This window comes from Podarcis erhardii (genome assembly GCF_964252035.2).
Source record: "Podarcis erhardii genome assembly, chromosome: 2".
Lineage (NCBI taxonomy): Eukaryota > Metazoa > Chordata > Lepidosauria > Squamata > Lacertidae > Podarcis > Podarcis erhardii.
Window position 1 is genome coordinate 120,323,401 of NC_138498.1, and position 14,837 is coordinate 120,338,237.

At 45.3% G+C, this 14,837-nt stretch overlaps 2 protein-coding genes across 3 annotated transcripts in view; one reads left to right on the forward strand and one right to left on the reverse strand.

Moving 5' to 3' along the window:
• The window catches only part of LOC309336656 (uncharacterized protein), a 66,129-nt gene that overhangs the window by 28,827 nt on the left and 22,465 nt on the right, over positions 1-14,837 (forward strand). The window contains exons 1-2 of one of the 2 annotated variants that reach the window (XM_081852764.1): positions 7,921-8,039; positions 10,495-10,907. The exons of the other annotated variant lie outside the window; for it this stretch is intronic. Of the exons in view, the coding sequence (XP_081708890.1) occupies positions 10,548-10,907 (360 nt within the window). The 5' untranslated portion in view covers positions 7,921-8,039; positions 10,495-10,547. Of the gene's footprint in view, positions 1-7,920; positions 8,040-10,494; positions 10,908-14,837 lie in introns of those variants that run through there. 2 annotated transcript variants of the gene reach the window in all.
• Positions 2,820-14,837, reverse strand: part of LOC309336664 (uncharacterized protein) — an 84,633-nt gene continuing 72,615 nt past the window's right edge. Inside the window, exon 7 of the transcript XR_014154060.1 lies at positions 2,820-2,833. The gene's annotated coding sequence lies outside the window, so the exon portion shown is untranslated. The remainder of the gene's footprint in view (positions 2,834-14,837) is intronic.

A 14,837-nucleotide genomic window follows, 5' to 3' on the forward strand; every position in this document is an offset into this window, starting at 1 on the left:
CCATTTACATCATTGCCAATTCTTGCCAGCAATTTATCATCTTGTTTACACTCTTATGTCAAATTCATTTAAATATAATCTATAAGTTCTCCAAAAGGTTTATAGTTTTTTTCTCAAATTTACTTATCATATTAATTCTCACTAATTTAGTGGTGCACAATTATTTATGATCTAGCATCCTTTCTTAGCATTCAACCAAATTACAGTATTTTTTTAAATAAATCTTGAATTTCTTCCAATCTTCTTCAACCCTCTCCTCTCCCAGGTCTCGGATTCTGCCAGTCATCTCGGCTAGTTCCATATAGTCCATCAGTTGCATCTGCCACTCTTCCAGTGTGGGTAGTTCTTGAGTCTTCCAGTTCTTAGCGATGAGTATCCTTGCTGCCGTTGTTGCATACATGAAAAATGTTCGGTCCTTCTTTAACACCTTCTGGCCGACAATGCCCAGAAGGAAGGCCTCTGGTTTCTTAGGGAAGGTATACTTAAATACCTTTTTCAGCTCATTATATATCATTTCCCAGAAAGCCTTCACTCTAGGGCAGGTCCACCAGAGGTGAAAGAATGTTCCTTCAGCTTCTTTACACTTCCAACATTTATTATCAGACAAATGGTATATCTTTGCAAGTTTAACTGGGGTCATGTACCATCTATATATCATTTTCATTACATTTTCCTTCAAAGCATTACATGCAGTGAAGTTCAGCCCAGTGGTCCACAACCTTTCCCAGTCCTCGAACATAATATTATACCCAATGTCCTGTGCCCATTTTATCATAGCTGATTTAACCATTTCGTCTTGTGTATTCCATTTTAACAGCAGGTTATACATTCTTGAAAGTACCTTAGTCTTTGGTTCTAACAATTCTGTTTCTAGCTTCGATTTCTCCACCTGGAACCCTAGCTTTTTATCATTTTTAAAAACTTCATTAATCTGAGCATAATGTAACCAGTTTGGCACTTTATCCTTGATTTTCTCCAAACTCTGCAATTTCCAGTTGTCTCCATCTTTTTCTAGTATTTCCCAATATTTTGGCCATTTGGCCTCCATATTGGGTCTTTTTCGGGCCTTAGCTTCCAGGGGTGAAAGCCACCTTGGAGTTTTATTCTCCAATAAGTCTTTGTATTTTGTCCAGACATTAAATACTGCTTTCCTGACAATATGGTTCTTAAAGGCCTTGTTGATCTTAACCTTATCATACCATAAGTATGCATGCCAACCAAAAGCATTGTTAAAACCTTCCAGATCCAGTACGTCAGTGTCCTCGAGAAGTAGCCAATCTTTTAGCCAGCAGAAAGCTGCGGCTTCATAGTACAGCTTTAAGTCTGTTACTGTATTTTTCGCCCCATAGGACGCACCGGCCCATAGGACGCACCAAGTTTTTTGGGGGGAAATAATGGGGGGGAAAATTATTTCCCCCCCAGGTGCTTGTGGGGCCGGCAGCGGGGAGAAGCGTTCTTCTCCCTGCCGCCCACCTGCAGACCAGGTCCGGGGACAGCGGGAAGACGCGCTGCGCCTCCCCACTGTCCCCGGAGCTTGCGGGGCTGGCGGCCGGGAGAAGCACGCGTCTCCCCGCCGTCAGCCTCCAAACCACATTGGGAGACAGCGGGATGGCGGCGTTCCGCCTCCCCGCTGTCCCCCGACCTTGTGGGACTGGCGCCTCTCGCTCTCCAGGCTTCAGCGAAAGGTTGCATTCGCCCCATAGGACGCACACACATTTCCCCTTCATTTTTGGAGGGGGAAAAGTGTGTCCTATAGGGCGAAAAATACGGTATATCCCTCCTTATCTGCAGAGCCAGCAGCCCTTCACCCCTTTTCGAACACCCTCCCTTGTGGAGCATTCCCTCAGCCTCCTCTCCCCTTTCCTTGGGAGTCCTCTGGGCAGCCTCTGCCGCCGCCCTTGGTCTCTGAGCTGCCCCCCTCCCCCAAAGAGAGGTGCCTCCTCACACTGACCCACAGGGGCCTGGAAAGAGGCTGCCCCCAGCCTTAGTTGCCCAACGGAGACAGGCCAAAGAAGAACATGAGGCCGGCACCTTGGGTGGCAGCAGCGGGCCTTGCCAAGCCTGCATGGCACAACGGCTCCCCTTCAGCACTGGGCACTCAGCTGCCAGGCAGGCATTGCACACAGCAGGCACGAGGAAGGCCAGCACAGAGCCTGCCTTCCCGGCCTCCCACTTGTCTGTCCATTCCCAACAGCAGGGGCTGGTGGACTGGCTGGCTGGGCTCCCTCGCCCGCTTGCTAGCTTCCTCCGAGGCTGCCTCAGCTCCTGGCACCCAGCACCCCCTGGCCAGCCCCAGAGGCACCTTTCGCCTGCAGAGCTTGCAGCCAGGGCTGCTGCAAGAAGCAGTTGTGCAAGCCTTTGGGAGGCCGAGACGCGAGAGGGCATCAGAGGAGGGAGGGAAGGAAAGGGGGACAGAGGCCAGGGTTGCCCGCAGCACCCCTCACCATCCTTCAAGGCACCCCAGGGTGCCAGGGCAAACTGGTTGAAAACCGCTGTTCTACATCTGTACATGAAAATGGGGAGCGAGAGAGTAGGGGGTTCTGTTCAAGTCAAGAGATTATCTGTATCTTGGAGCGGATTTCATAGTTTCACTATACAGTGGTACCTCAGGTTACATATGCTTCAGGTTAGATACGCTTCAGGTTACAGACTCCGCTAACCCAGAAATATTACCTCGGGTTAAGAACTTTGCTTCAGGATGAGAACAGAATTGTGCTCCGGCAGCAGGAGGCCCCATTAGCTAAAGTGGTGCTTCAGGTTAAGAACAGTTTCAGGTTAAGAACAGACCTCCAGAACGAATTAAGTTCTTAACCCGAGGTACCACTGTATGTTGCTGCTATAATAAACTTCACAGTCTCCTCCCACGGTGTTTCTTTGAAAACACACATTTAATTCAATACTGTAATAGCTTAAAGTGTCTCCTATGACTACCTCCCTCTTCAGCAAAATGGGTCTAATACTGCTGGACAACTTTGCAGGGCTGGCGTAACCCAGCCACAGACCTGCCCCCCCCCCCCCCCCCCGCTACAATATGGGTATCTGTGTCTGTATTGGTATTAACAGAGTCATTTTTTTTAAAGAAGACGTTCACAATCTGGGAACAAAATCATATCGAGAGAGAGAGAGAGAGAGAGAATATGAACTGCCTCCCATTTGCAAGATCTGAGGAGGGGGGTGTTTGGGGTTAAAGTAAATAAATTCCCTGAAACCTCATCAACTGTGCCCAATCCCTATAGAAACGAAAAGGATGTGATGCTTGGTGATGAATGTAATGGGGCTCCAGGACTGTTTTTATTTATTAAATTTGTATCCTGCTCTATACCTTAGGGCAATTCACAACATACTTCTGTAGATAATTTTAGGACAATTTATTCCTCAGAAACGGAAGCAGAGATAATGAAGTTCTCTAGCTGAGGGTTTCCCCACCTTTTTCCAAGCCACTAGAATAGCAGGATCAGTGGTTTTTTTCCCCTTTTAGGGAATTGCCTCAGATGCTCACAAGGAGCTGGGCGACCTTTGGGACCCTCCAGCAGTTGCTGAACTACAACTCCCATCACCTTGGCCACTGGCCATGCTTGCTGAGGCTGATGGGAGTCGTAGTTCTAGGAAGTGGCCGTGCAATATTTTTATTGATATATAAATCTTTATACTACGTAGTTTTCAAGTACAAAAGCAAATTTACACATTCCATACATCTTAATTACATCTTCTCTTTTTTGACTTCTCTCAATTTGTCTGCCATTCCTTCCTATTGTTACTTTTTACACATTTCTGCCCTTTTAACCCTTTCCCCTCACAGAGCTTCCTTAAAGCTTACAAACGTAATTTTATTATCACTCAGTTTTTGCATATATTGGGTAAACTTTTCCCAATCTTCTGTAAATCTTTAATCTCGCCGATTCCGGATCCTTCCTGTCATTCTGTCCAGTTCTGCATAATCCATCATTTTAGTTCTCCATTCTTCTATCGTAGGCAATTCCTCCTGTTTCCATTTCTGGGCCATCAATATTCTTGCTGCTGTCACTGCATATAAAAATAACTTCTTTTCTTTCTTATTTATCTCATTACCTGTAATGCCTAGTAAAAATACTTCTGGTTTCTTAAATGTATATTTCAACATTTTCTTCAATTCATTATAAATCATTTCCTATTGATATATACCGTATTTTTCGCTCTATAACACGCACCCGACCATAACACGCACATAGTTTTTAGAGGAGGAAAACAAGAAAAAAAAAATATTCTAAACAAAACAGTGGATGTATGATTTTTGTGGTTCATGCTGTGGCCACAGACATGTGATCTGACGGTGAGTTTGGGGTAGCCCAATGCAAAAATCCTGAGGATCCATGTGGATCCATGCTTTGTAACCATGTTTTTGCACCACTGCGCCCCCAGTCAACAGTGGGTGCGTGATTTTTTTGGTGCAAGCTGTAGCCATGGACATGCTATGTGATCTGCTGGTGAATTTGGGGTGACTCGTCAAAGCGGCTCCTCTCCTCTCCCGCTTTGCTCCTTTAAAGCAAAAAGGCTCTCTGTCCCTCTCTCCTCCCCACTCAGCGGCTCTTCTCCCGCTTTGCTGTTTCAAAGCGAGCCACGGAGGAGGGAAGGAAGGGGAACCATGGATCCTCTGCTCACGACTGCAGCAGATCCCCCCCGCCATCCGTAGGCATTCACTCCATAACACGCACAGACATTTCCCCTTACTTTCTAGGAGGAAAAAAGTGAGTGTTATGGTGCAAAAAATACGGTAAATCTAACCAGGCCTTTCAGAAGCAGGCAAAATGTTTTCATGTATCAAATAACCTGATAAAATACTGGCCTTGGCCCAGTATACCTGAAGGAGCATCTCCACACCCATTGCTCAGCCCAGACACTGAGGGTCTGAGGGTCTTCTGGCGGCTCCCTCACTGTGAGAAGCGAAGTTACATGGAGCCAAGCAGAGGGCCTTCTCGGTGGTGGCACCCGCACTGTGGAACTCCCTGCCACCAGATGTCAAGGAGATAAAAAACTACACAACTTTTAGAAGACATCTGAAGGCAGCCCTGTATTGGGAAGCTTCTTAATGTTTGACGTTTTATTGTGTTTTTATATACACTGGTTTATACACCCTTGTTTTGACTGCCACTGAAAGGCGAGCTTGCCCCCTTCCCAGTCCCCTTAGGCTTCAGCTGCAGCCATTACAAGGCCAGTTGCCTCGCTACGGAAAGGACCTTAGGCCAGTTGCCAAGCATCTCCCTTTGCACGAAAGAGGGTGCCGGGTTCAAGTCCAGGCAGCACTGGGCAAGATCCATCCTTTCCAAAATCGCAGAGAAGTCGTCGGATTCTCAAAGGGGCCAGCTTGGAAAAATTTCCTGCCCCTCTTCTCTCCCCCACCGCTACTCCTTGCCCCTTTAACACTTTTTCTACCTTTAACTCTTGCACTGCAGGAGGCTGGACTAGATGACCGTCAGGGTCCCTTCCGGCTCTATGTTTCTTTGATTCTATTAAACTCCTTGCCCCGTCTGTCCCCACGCCAAGAAAAGAGACAAGCAGCACTCTTGCTCAGGGGCGCATTAATAATAATAATAATAATAAAATTTATTTATACCCCGCCCTCCTGGCTAACACCCATAAAATTACCGTACAGTAAAAACATAATAGGAAAAAAAACCCCAATTTAAAATACAGGTTAAAATGCAATTTAAAATGCAGCCTCATTTTAATAGTAGTCCATAGATCAAGACCATAAGGGAGGGAAACATAAGGGTCAGATCGAGTCCAAACCAAAGGCCAGGCGGAACAGCTCTGTCTTGCAGGTCCTGCGGAAAGATGTCAAGTCCCGCAGGGCCCTAGTCTCTTGTGACAGAGCGTTCCACCACGTCGGGGCCAGCACTGAAAAGGCCCTGGCCCTAGTTGAGACCAAGCTAACCACCTTGCGACTTGGGACCTCCAAAATGTTGTCGATGTCAGCATCGCCCTTGAGCCAGTGCCACGAACTGGACTCATCCACTTCAGCCCCGAATGGGCTAGGCGAGCTGGGTAGCACTTCCAGAGACTACCTTCTGCACAGGAACAGGTCAAAGTGCTGTGGACTCACAGCTTAGAGTTGTGAGCACCAGATTCACTTCCACAAGAAGACAGTCGTCGCACAGCTGAGTATAGCAGAGTATAGCAGAGCATAAACAACTCGGAGAGCAGCTCTGTGGAATGTCTTCTTTATTCTATCTACAACTATTATACAACTATATACAGAGCTAAATGAGGTCTAAGCATAAAGAATGCTGAACCACACTGAGTGCCTGCAGCTGCTCTTAAAAGGCGGATCATACACACATCTCTAACACTCAGTCTCTCTCTCTCCCATACACTGACTGACTGACTGACAGGCTCTTTGATGTGGTGCTGGAGCGGAATAAGTAGAGAGCAGAACACTGCCCCTCCTCTCTGGAGAATCAGCAGACTCATCAGCAGATTCTTGGATATGGGAGGGGTGGAATCTCCTCATCCATTTGTGGACGTTACCAGAAGAGGCGGTCCCCTAGGTACGTGGGTCCTAGGCCACATAGGGCATTGGCACGTGGGGCAGAAGAATCACCCTGTGCAGTGAGAACTGTTAGAACCCAAAGCTAAGATACTATCAAGAATGTATAACTTGCTGTTGAAATGGAATACTGAGGATGAAACGGTAAAATCTGCTATGATAAAATGGGCACAAGATATCGGACATGACATTATGTTTGCTGACTGGGAACAGTTGTGGACCACAGGTATGAAATTTATGGCATGTAATGCCTTGAGAGAGAATATTATGAAAATGATATACAGGTGGTACATGACCCCAGTCAAGCTTGCAAAAATTTATCATCTGCCCGATAATAAATGTTGGAAATGTAAAGAGACTGAAGGTACATTCTTTCACCTTTGGTGGACATGCCCAAGGATTAAGGCTTTCTGGGAGATGATCTATAATGAAATGAAAAAGGTATTTAAATATACTTTCCTGAAGAAACCAGAGGCCTTTCTCCTGGGCATGGTCGGCCAATTGGTGCCAAAGAAGGACAGAACTTTCTTTATGTATGCTACAGCAGCAGCAAGAATACTTATTGCAAAGCATTGGAAGAAACAAGACCTGCCCACCTTGGAGGAATGGCAGATGCAAGTAATGGACTACATGGAATTGGCGGAAATGACCGGCAGAATCTGAGACCAGGGAGAAGAGTTGGTGGAAGAAGATTGGAAGAAATTTAAAATCTATCTACAGAAACACTGTAAAATTATTGAATGTTAATGACGTTGGAATGAAACGAAGTGGTTCCAGCAACAAGGCAAACTAAGAATATGCAAGAATGGATTGATATTAGATGAAAATATGAAATTATAATATGTGAGGATAAATAATTAAGGGTAAATTAAGAGGGTATGGATTTGCTGAACAAATTTTTAATTGGAATACAAAAAAGGGAGGTGTGAGGAAGTCATGAAAATAAGATAATGAGTGATATTAGAAATAGGGATCTCTATTTTCTTTTTTCTTTGTATGTTAAACTTTGGTTTTTGTATTTTTGTGTGTGTGTGTTTTTCGTTTTGCTGTTTTGTAACTCTTTTCTTGTTAAAAACTTAATAAACATTACTTAAAAAAAAAAAAGAATCACCCTGTGCAGTGATGGGAAAGGGCTGCTCTAACCACTAGACTTCCTCCCCCCCTCTTCAAAGTTTTTTTCAACTGATTCCTCCCCCCCCCCACACACGTTCGCTTGGGAGCCCGAAGTGCCTGCGAGTCTCCCCCCCCCCCCCTCGCCCCGGGCCAGGAGATGCCCGGATTCCCATCTGCGTGCGCGCAGGGCGCACGTTTCCTCTTTGGCACAGAGCGGCAGTGCTCGTGCTCAGGCTTTGCAAGGGTTAAAAAAAGAAGCGGATTCCTAGAGAAGGAGGAAATTTGGGGTGGGAGGAAGGGGGGGGCTTCCTCCAGAGCAGAAGCAGCTCCCCGCTTTGCAGAGGAAGGACCCTCTGCTTTTCCCCACCGCGCGCGCTGCATCTGCGGCTCCTCCTGCAACCCGGTGAGATTCTGCACCCTTTTTGGTGGAAAGGAGGAGGCGTCGCATGGGAGACGCAGATCAGGAGAACCATCGCAGGAAACAAATAGGGAGAGGGGTAGTTCGTGTCTCCGTTCCCCATTTTCTATTATCTAAGAATCACAGAATCGTAAAATTGCAAGGGGCACCCCCGGGTCATCTTCTCCAACCCCCTGTCCAATATTTTGCCCATGTGAGACTCGAACCCACGACTCTGAGATGAAGAGTCTATTGCTCTACCGGCTGAGCTGGGGTTTAAGGTGAGTCTGCGAGGTGGAGTTGATCAGTGGGAGCGGATTGTCATTATTGTTGGAAGGGACCCTGAGGATCATCTATTCCAGCCCCCTTTAATGCAGAAATATGCAACTGACCCATATTTTATTTTGCTGGAAGCTGCCAAGAGTGCATGGGAAAACCCAGCCAGATGGGCCAGGGTATAAGCAAAAAATAATTATTATTATTATTATTATTAAGGAGCAAACATGCACTGAGGATGGGAGTTTGGGCTTCTCCTGGCCTGCAGGCGACATATCTCTTGTTATAATTGTTTAAAAAGGTAAAGGGACCCCTGACCATTAGGTCCAGTCGTGACTGACTCTGGGGTTACGGCGCTCAACTCGCTTTACTGGCCGAGGGAGCCGGCGTACAGCTTCTGGGGCATGTGGCCAGCATGACTAAGCCGCTTCTGGCGAACCAGAGCAGCGCACGGAAACGCCCTTTACCTTCCCGCCGGAGCGGTACCTATTTATCTACTTGCACTTTGACGTGCTTTCGAACTGCTAGGTTGGCAGGAGCAGGGACCGAGCAATGGGAGCTCACCCCATCGCGGGGATTCGAACCGCCAACCTTCTGATCGGCAAGCCCAAGGCTCTGTGGTTTAACCCACAGTGCCACCCGTGTCCCTTTATAGTTCTTTATGCACATGTTTATGCACTTGTTCGTTTCTCTCCTCCCCATCTGTATAGACAAAAGAGGTCCCCGATCTAAGATACCACCACAAAATCGCAGCGTTGGAAGGGACCTGAGGATGATTCATCTGCTCCAACCCCTTGCAATGCAGGAATCTTTTTGTGCAACCTGGGGGCTAGAACCCTGATATTTAGAGTCTCTTGCTCTACCAGGTCTGCGGGGCAGAATTGCTCAATGAGAGCAGATTGTCATACAATCACAGAATTGTAGAGTTGGAAGGGACCCCTGAGGAGCATCTAGTCCAACCCCGTTTAATGCAGGAATATGCAGCTCTCCCATAGAGGGATCGAACCCGCATCCTTGGTGTTATCAGCACCACGCTCTCCCCAGCTTTGCTATCCATGCTGATGGTTCCTAATTCCCTGTTTGCCAGGTGGGCTTCCTGGCTTTGTAGCTTTTGTGCGCATTCGGATGTGAGGGTTCAAAACGCTGCTCCGCTAAAAACCAGCAGCCTTTTCGTCCGAGGAGTCGATTATGCAAGAACCCAAGTGAAAAAGATGGAGAGGCAGAAAGTTTTGAATTATCACAAAAGATGCAGGAGGGAATGATTAACAATAGGACCCACAAAGGGGAGGAGGGAAGTCCAAGAGATTCCTTGGAATTTTGTTTTTATGTTGAATGTTGGATAAAGGTAAAGGTACCCCTGCCCGTACGGGCCAGTCTTGACAGACTCTAGGGTTGGTGCGCCTATCTCACTTATGAGGCCGGGGGCCAGCGCTGTCCGGAGACACTTCCGGGTCACGTGGCAAAGCTGTGTCTGGCGAGCCAGCGCAGAACACGGAAACGCCATTTACCTTCCCGCCAGTAAGCGGTCCCTATTTATCTACTTGCACCTGGGGTGCTTTCGAACTGCTAGGTTGGCAGGCGTGGGACCGAGCAACGGGAGCGCACCCCGCTGCGGGGATTCGAACCGCGACCTTTCGATCGGCAAGCCCTAGGCACTGAGGCTTTTACCCACAGTAAAAGTAAAAGTGGCGTCCCGTATGTTGGATATGTGACTGTAAAATTTTAATCTGAAAAACCAAATAATTTTTTAAAAATAAATAAAATGAAAGTGAATAATGAACAAGAGTGAGGCAATTGGACCTGGCTGAGTTAGAAAGGAGAAGTGGGGTTGCCACTACCACATTTGCAGCCTTGTTCCTCATGCTAGGGACGCGGGTGGCGCTGTGGGTTAAACCACAGAGCCTAGGACTTGCTGATCAGAAGGTCGGCAGTTCGAATCCCCACAACGGGGTGAGCTCCCGTTGCTCGGTCCCTGCTCCTGCCAACCTAGCAGTTCGAAAGCACGTCAGGTGCAAGTAAATAAATAGGTACCAATCCGGCGGGAAGGTAAACGGCGTTTCCGTGGTTGCGAACGCTGCAGGTTGTGAATGTGCATCCCGTACAGATCATGTTCGCAAACCGAGCGTCCACTGTATGAGCAATCAAAATGAAAAATATGTTTTCATCGGAGAATGTTTTTCTGCAGATAAGAGATGGAAGAACAAGATTCTCGAAGCAGGAAGCCAGCCTGATAGCATCATGACTGGGAGCACTGGGGAAATTTGGGATGGAAGCAGACACAAGACGTTGAGGAAGAACATCCATGGCTCAGATGTGCACTGCCAACAGTTTAGGCACTTCCAGTACCAGGAGGCTAAGGGACCCCGAGAGGTTTGCAGCCGACTCCACCACCTCTGCTGTCAGTGGCTGAAGCCGGGGAGACACACCAAGACTCAGATCCTGGATTTAGTGATCCTGGAGCAGCTCCTGGCTGTCCTCCCTCCGGAGATGGAGAACTGGGTCAGGGAATGTGGAGCAGAGACCAGTTCCCAGGCAGTGGCCCTGGCCGAAGGTTTCCTCCTGAGCCGGGCAGAGGAGAAGAAGCAGACAGAGCAGCAGGTGAGAATGTTTAATCTACATTAAACCTACAAACATGAGCCCCCAGATGTTGTTCGACTAAATCCATTATCTCTGAGCATTGGCTGATGGCAGCTGGCGTTCAACAACATCTGGAAGCTCTGCTTTGACTGGCCCTGGTTTTTTGGTTTTTTGATTCCCCCCCCAAACACAAATAACACAAATAAACAATACAAACAAATTCTTGTCCTAGATCCTTTTCACATGTACTGCTCTCATGCCAGGTGTCACCCATCTTGTATTTGTGCCTCTCATTTTTTTTGCCCAAGTGCAATACTTTACATTTCTCCCTGTTAAAATTCATCTTGTTTGTTTGGGCCCAGTTCTCTAATCTGTCAAGGTCATTTTGAAGTGTGATCCTGTCCTCTGGGGTGTTAGCCACCCCTCCCAGTTTGGTGTCATCTGCAAATTTGATCACGATGCCCTTGAGTCCATCATCCAAGTCATTGATAAAGATGTTGATAAAGATGTTGAATAAGACCGGGCCCAAGACAGAACCCTGTGGCACCCCACTAGTCACTCTTCTCCAGGATGAAGAGGAACCATTGATGAGCACCCTTTGGGTTTGGTCAGTCAGCCAGTTACAAATCCACTGAGTCAAGTCCGCATTTTACCAGCTTCTTTACAAGAATATCATGGGGCACCTTGTCAAATGCCTTGCTGAAATCAAGGTAGGCTACATCCACTGTGTTCCCTTCATCTACCAGGCTTGTAATTCTGTCAAAAAAATGAGATCAGGTTAGTCTGACATGACTTATTTTTCAGAAATCCATGCTGACTATTGGTGATCACAGTATTCCTTTCTAGGTGCTCACAGACTGTTTGCTTAATGATCTGCTTCAGAATCTTCCCTGGTATTGATGTCAGACTGACTGGGCAGTAATTATTTGGGTCCTCTCTTTTCCCCTTTTTGAAAATAGGGACAACATTTGCCCTCCTCCAGTCTGCCGGGACTTCGCCTGTTCTCCAGGAATTCTCAAAGAATTTGATTTGATTTATTATATTTCCATGTCACTTTACATTCAAATGCGTCTCAAAGTGGCTTGCAAACACTAAATAACAGTAACATAGCAAAACATAATGAAACAACATTGTGTAAAATAATTAGCAGATCATCAGTAGAACACTTGCATAACACTACAGCCATGAAAAAAGTAAGCTGATAGCTGAACATCACAATTTTAGCAAATGTCATACTATATGATTGACAGGTTAATACGGCATTTAGAATCAATAAAAAAAAAAGGAAAACGAGCGAGGTCCCAACCAAAGAAGAATGGCAACTTAAGCTGATGGAATATGCGCAGCTTGCAGACTTAACATACAGAATAAGAGAACGAGAAGAACATACGTTTAGTGAAGATTGGGAAATGTTTATTGAATATATGGGGGGAAATAGTGGACACTTGAAAACGCTGGCAGCATTAAGATAAATTCAACAGTGTAAATAAGCTTTGATGGAAGTAATAATGGAATACTGAATGGTTTAGTTTATGTAAAATATGCAGGGATTTATGTTATGCAAAATGAACCATGGAAAGAAGAAGGGAAGTCATTGATATTTTAAGGTTGTTTAAATGAATATTTTAAAATGTAAAGCAGAAATAAAACATTATTAACTTTTTAAAAAGGCCAAGCGTTGTTACATGGTCCCAAGCAGGTCAGACTGTGGGTGCAAAATTCTGTACTCCCTGTCCAAATTTATTTAGAAATCATCAAGGTTTTCAGCTGTGTCATTTCTCCCCATTTAATGTCTTCCATCCTTATTGCTGTTGTTCCAGGTAAAGGGTCTGTTTGTTGAAATGGGAGGTGATTCCCCTGCGGCAGAGATGACTCCATCAGACCCCAGACGGAAGCCATTGGGTAAGGATCAGTGCGATGTATCTCAGTTTGGTCTCTCTCCATGTTGTGAATTGAACCTCCATGGAAGTAGTTGCTATTTGGAGGTAATGAACTGGAACCAACTTCTTCTCAAATGTACTGAGGAAATTCCACTGACATTCTGATGGTCTTAACTTTTCTAGAAGAATAGGCATCAGAACTCACCGTGAACACCTATAATAATAATAATAATAATAATAATAATAATAATAATAATTTATTCACTAGCTATTCTGGGCAGCTCCCAACAGAATATTAAACACAATAAAAGATCAAACATTAAAAACTTCCCTAAACAGATCTGCCTTCAGATGTCTTCTAAAAGTCAGATAGTTGTTTATTTCCTTGACATCTGATGGGAGGGTGCCACTACCAAGAAGGCCCTCTGCCTGGTTCCCTGTAGCCTCACTGAGAGGTGCCGGAACTGAGTTCTGTTGAGTTCCACCTGGAAAAAAGCCCTGGTCTTAATACTGAGGCTTGGCCTAATTTCTGTCCCACTAGAGTGAATCCGATGTTTCAAGAGGGGATTCCTTTCTACTTTAAGTGATGGGGCTTTCATTCAATCACACAAATGTCTTATTCATATTGGTGCCAGTTATTAAAAAAAAAGCACATTCTTCCTGGAGGTATTTTATCACCCTTACTGCTGCTCTAAGAAAAACCATTTGCAGATCTTAGCTTTCCAGGGGACACACTTTTTTGGATAGCAGGATTAATAACATTTCAACCTGCCCAAATTGCGAATCTGGTGGAGTTTAAAGTTCTGGCTGGAGGCCTTTAAAGTTGCCTCTTCTATGAACTTTCTAGGCAAAAATTCCTTTCTTGTTTTCCTCTCGGACCTGATCTGTACCTTGTTCACCAGCATTCATTACCATTCATTACCATCCAAGTACCAACATTTCCTCCAGCAGTTAAGAAAATACCAGCCAGGTCTCCAAAAACCTAGGAGAGGTGGGGATGGGGCGTGTTTTGTTTTGCTGTATTTTAGAAGTTATTTCTAATTTTGGGCAAGCAACATTCTTGCTGCTCTAGTCGCATACATGAATAAATTTCTGTACAGTTTAGGTACAGTGGTGCCCCGCAAGACAAACGCCTCGCAAGACGGAAAACCCGCTAGACGAAAGGGTTTTCCGTTTTGGAGGCGCTTCGGAAAACGAATTTCCCTATGGGCTTGCTTCGCAAGACGAAAATGTCTTGCGAGTTCCTGCGGGTTTTTTACCCTCCCCCCGCCCTTTTTCTAAGCAGCTAAGCCGCTTATCAGCTGATCCGCTAAGGTGATAAGCCGCTAAAAGCCGCTAATAGCCGCTAATAGCGCTAATCCGCTAAGCTGTCAATGGGCTTGCTTTGCAAGACGAAAAAACCGCTATACGTAGAGACTCACGGAACGGATTAATTGCGTCTTGTGAGGCACCACTGTAGTTCTGTCCCTATAACTCCCAAAATAAAAGCTTTTCGGTTTTTTTTACAAAGGTTATTCTAAACAACCTCTTCAATTCATTATATATCATTTCCCAGTAAGCTTTAACCTTACTACAAGACCACCACATATGAAGCTAGGATTTTTTCTAAGTTTTTTTTTTAAATAATATTTATTAAAGTTTCAAAAAATTACAAAAAGAAAGAAAAAGAAAAACAGAAAATACAAAATACAGAAAAAGTAAAAACAATTAAAAAGAAATCCATCTTTCCATGTCTTGTCTTTCATTTACTTGTTTCCTTGACCTCCTCACGCCTCCCTTTTTTGTATTCTAGTTCAATTGGTTATTTCAGCAAATCCTTTCCATTCTTGTTTTTATCTTACTAATTTATCTTAATATATTATAACTTTACATTCTGACCTATTGACAATCCATTATTCCTTAACCCTATATAGCATTACTGCAAAAACCACATTACTTCATTCCAACATCCTTTTAACATTCCTTAATTTTACAGTGTTTCTGTAGATAGTCTTTAAATTTCTTTTAATCTTCTTCTACCGACTCTTCTCCCTGGTCTCAGATTCTGCCAGTCATTTCCACCAGTTCCATA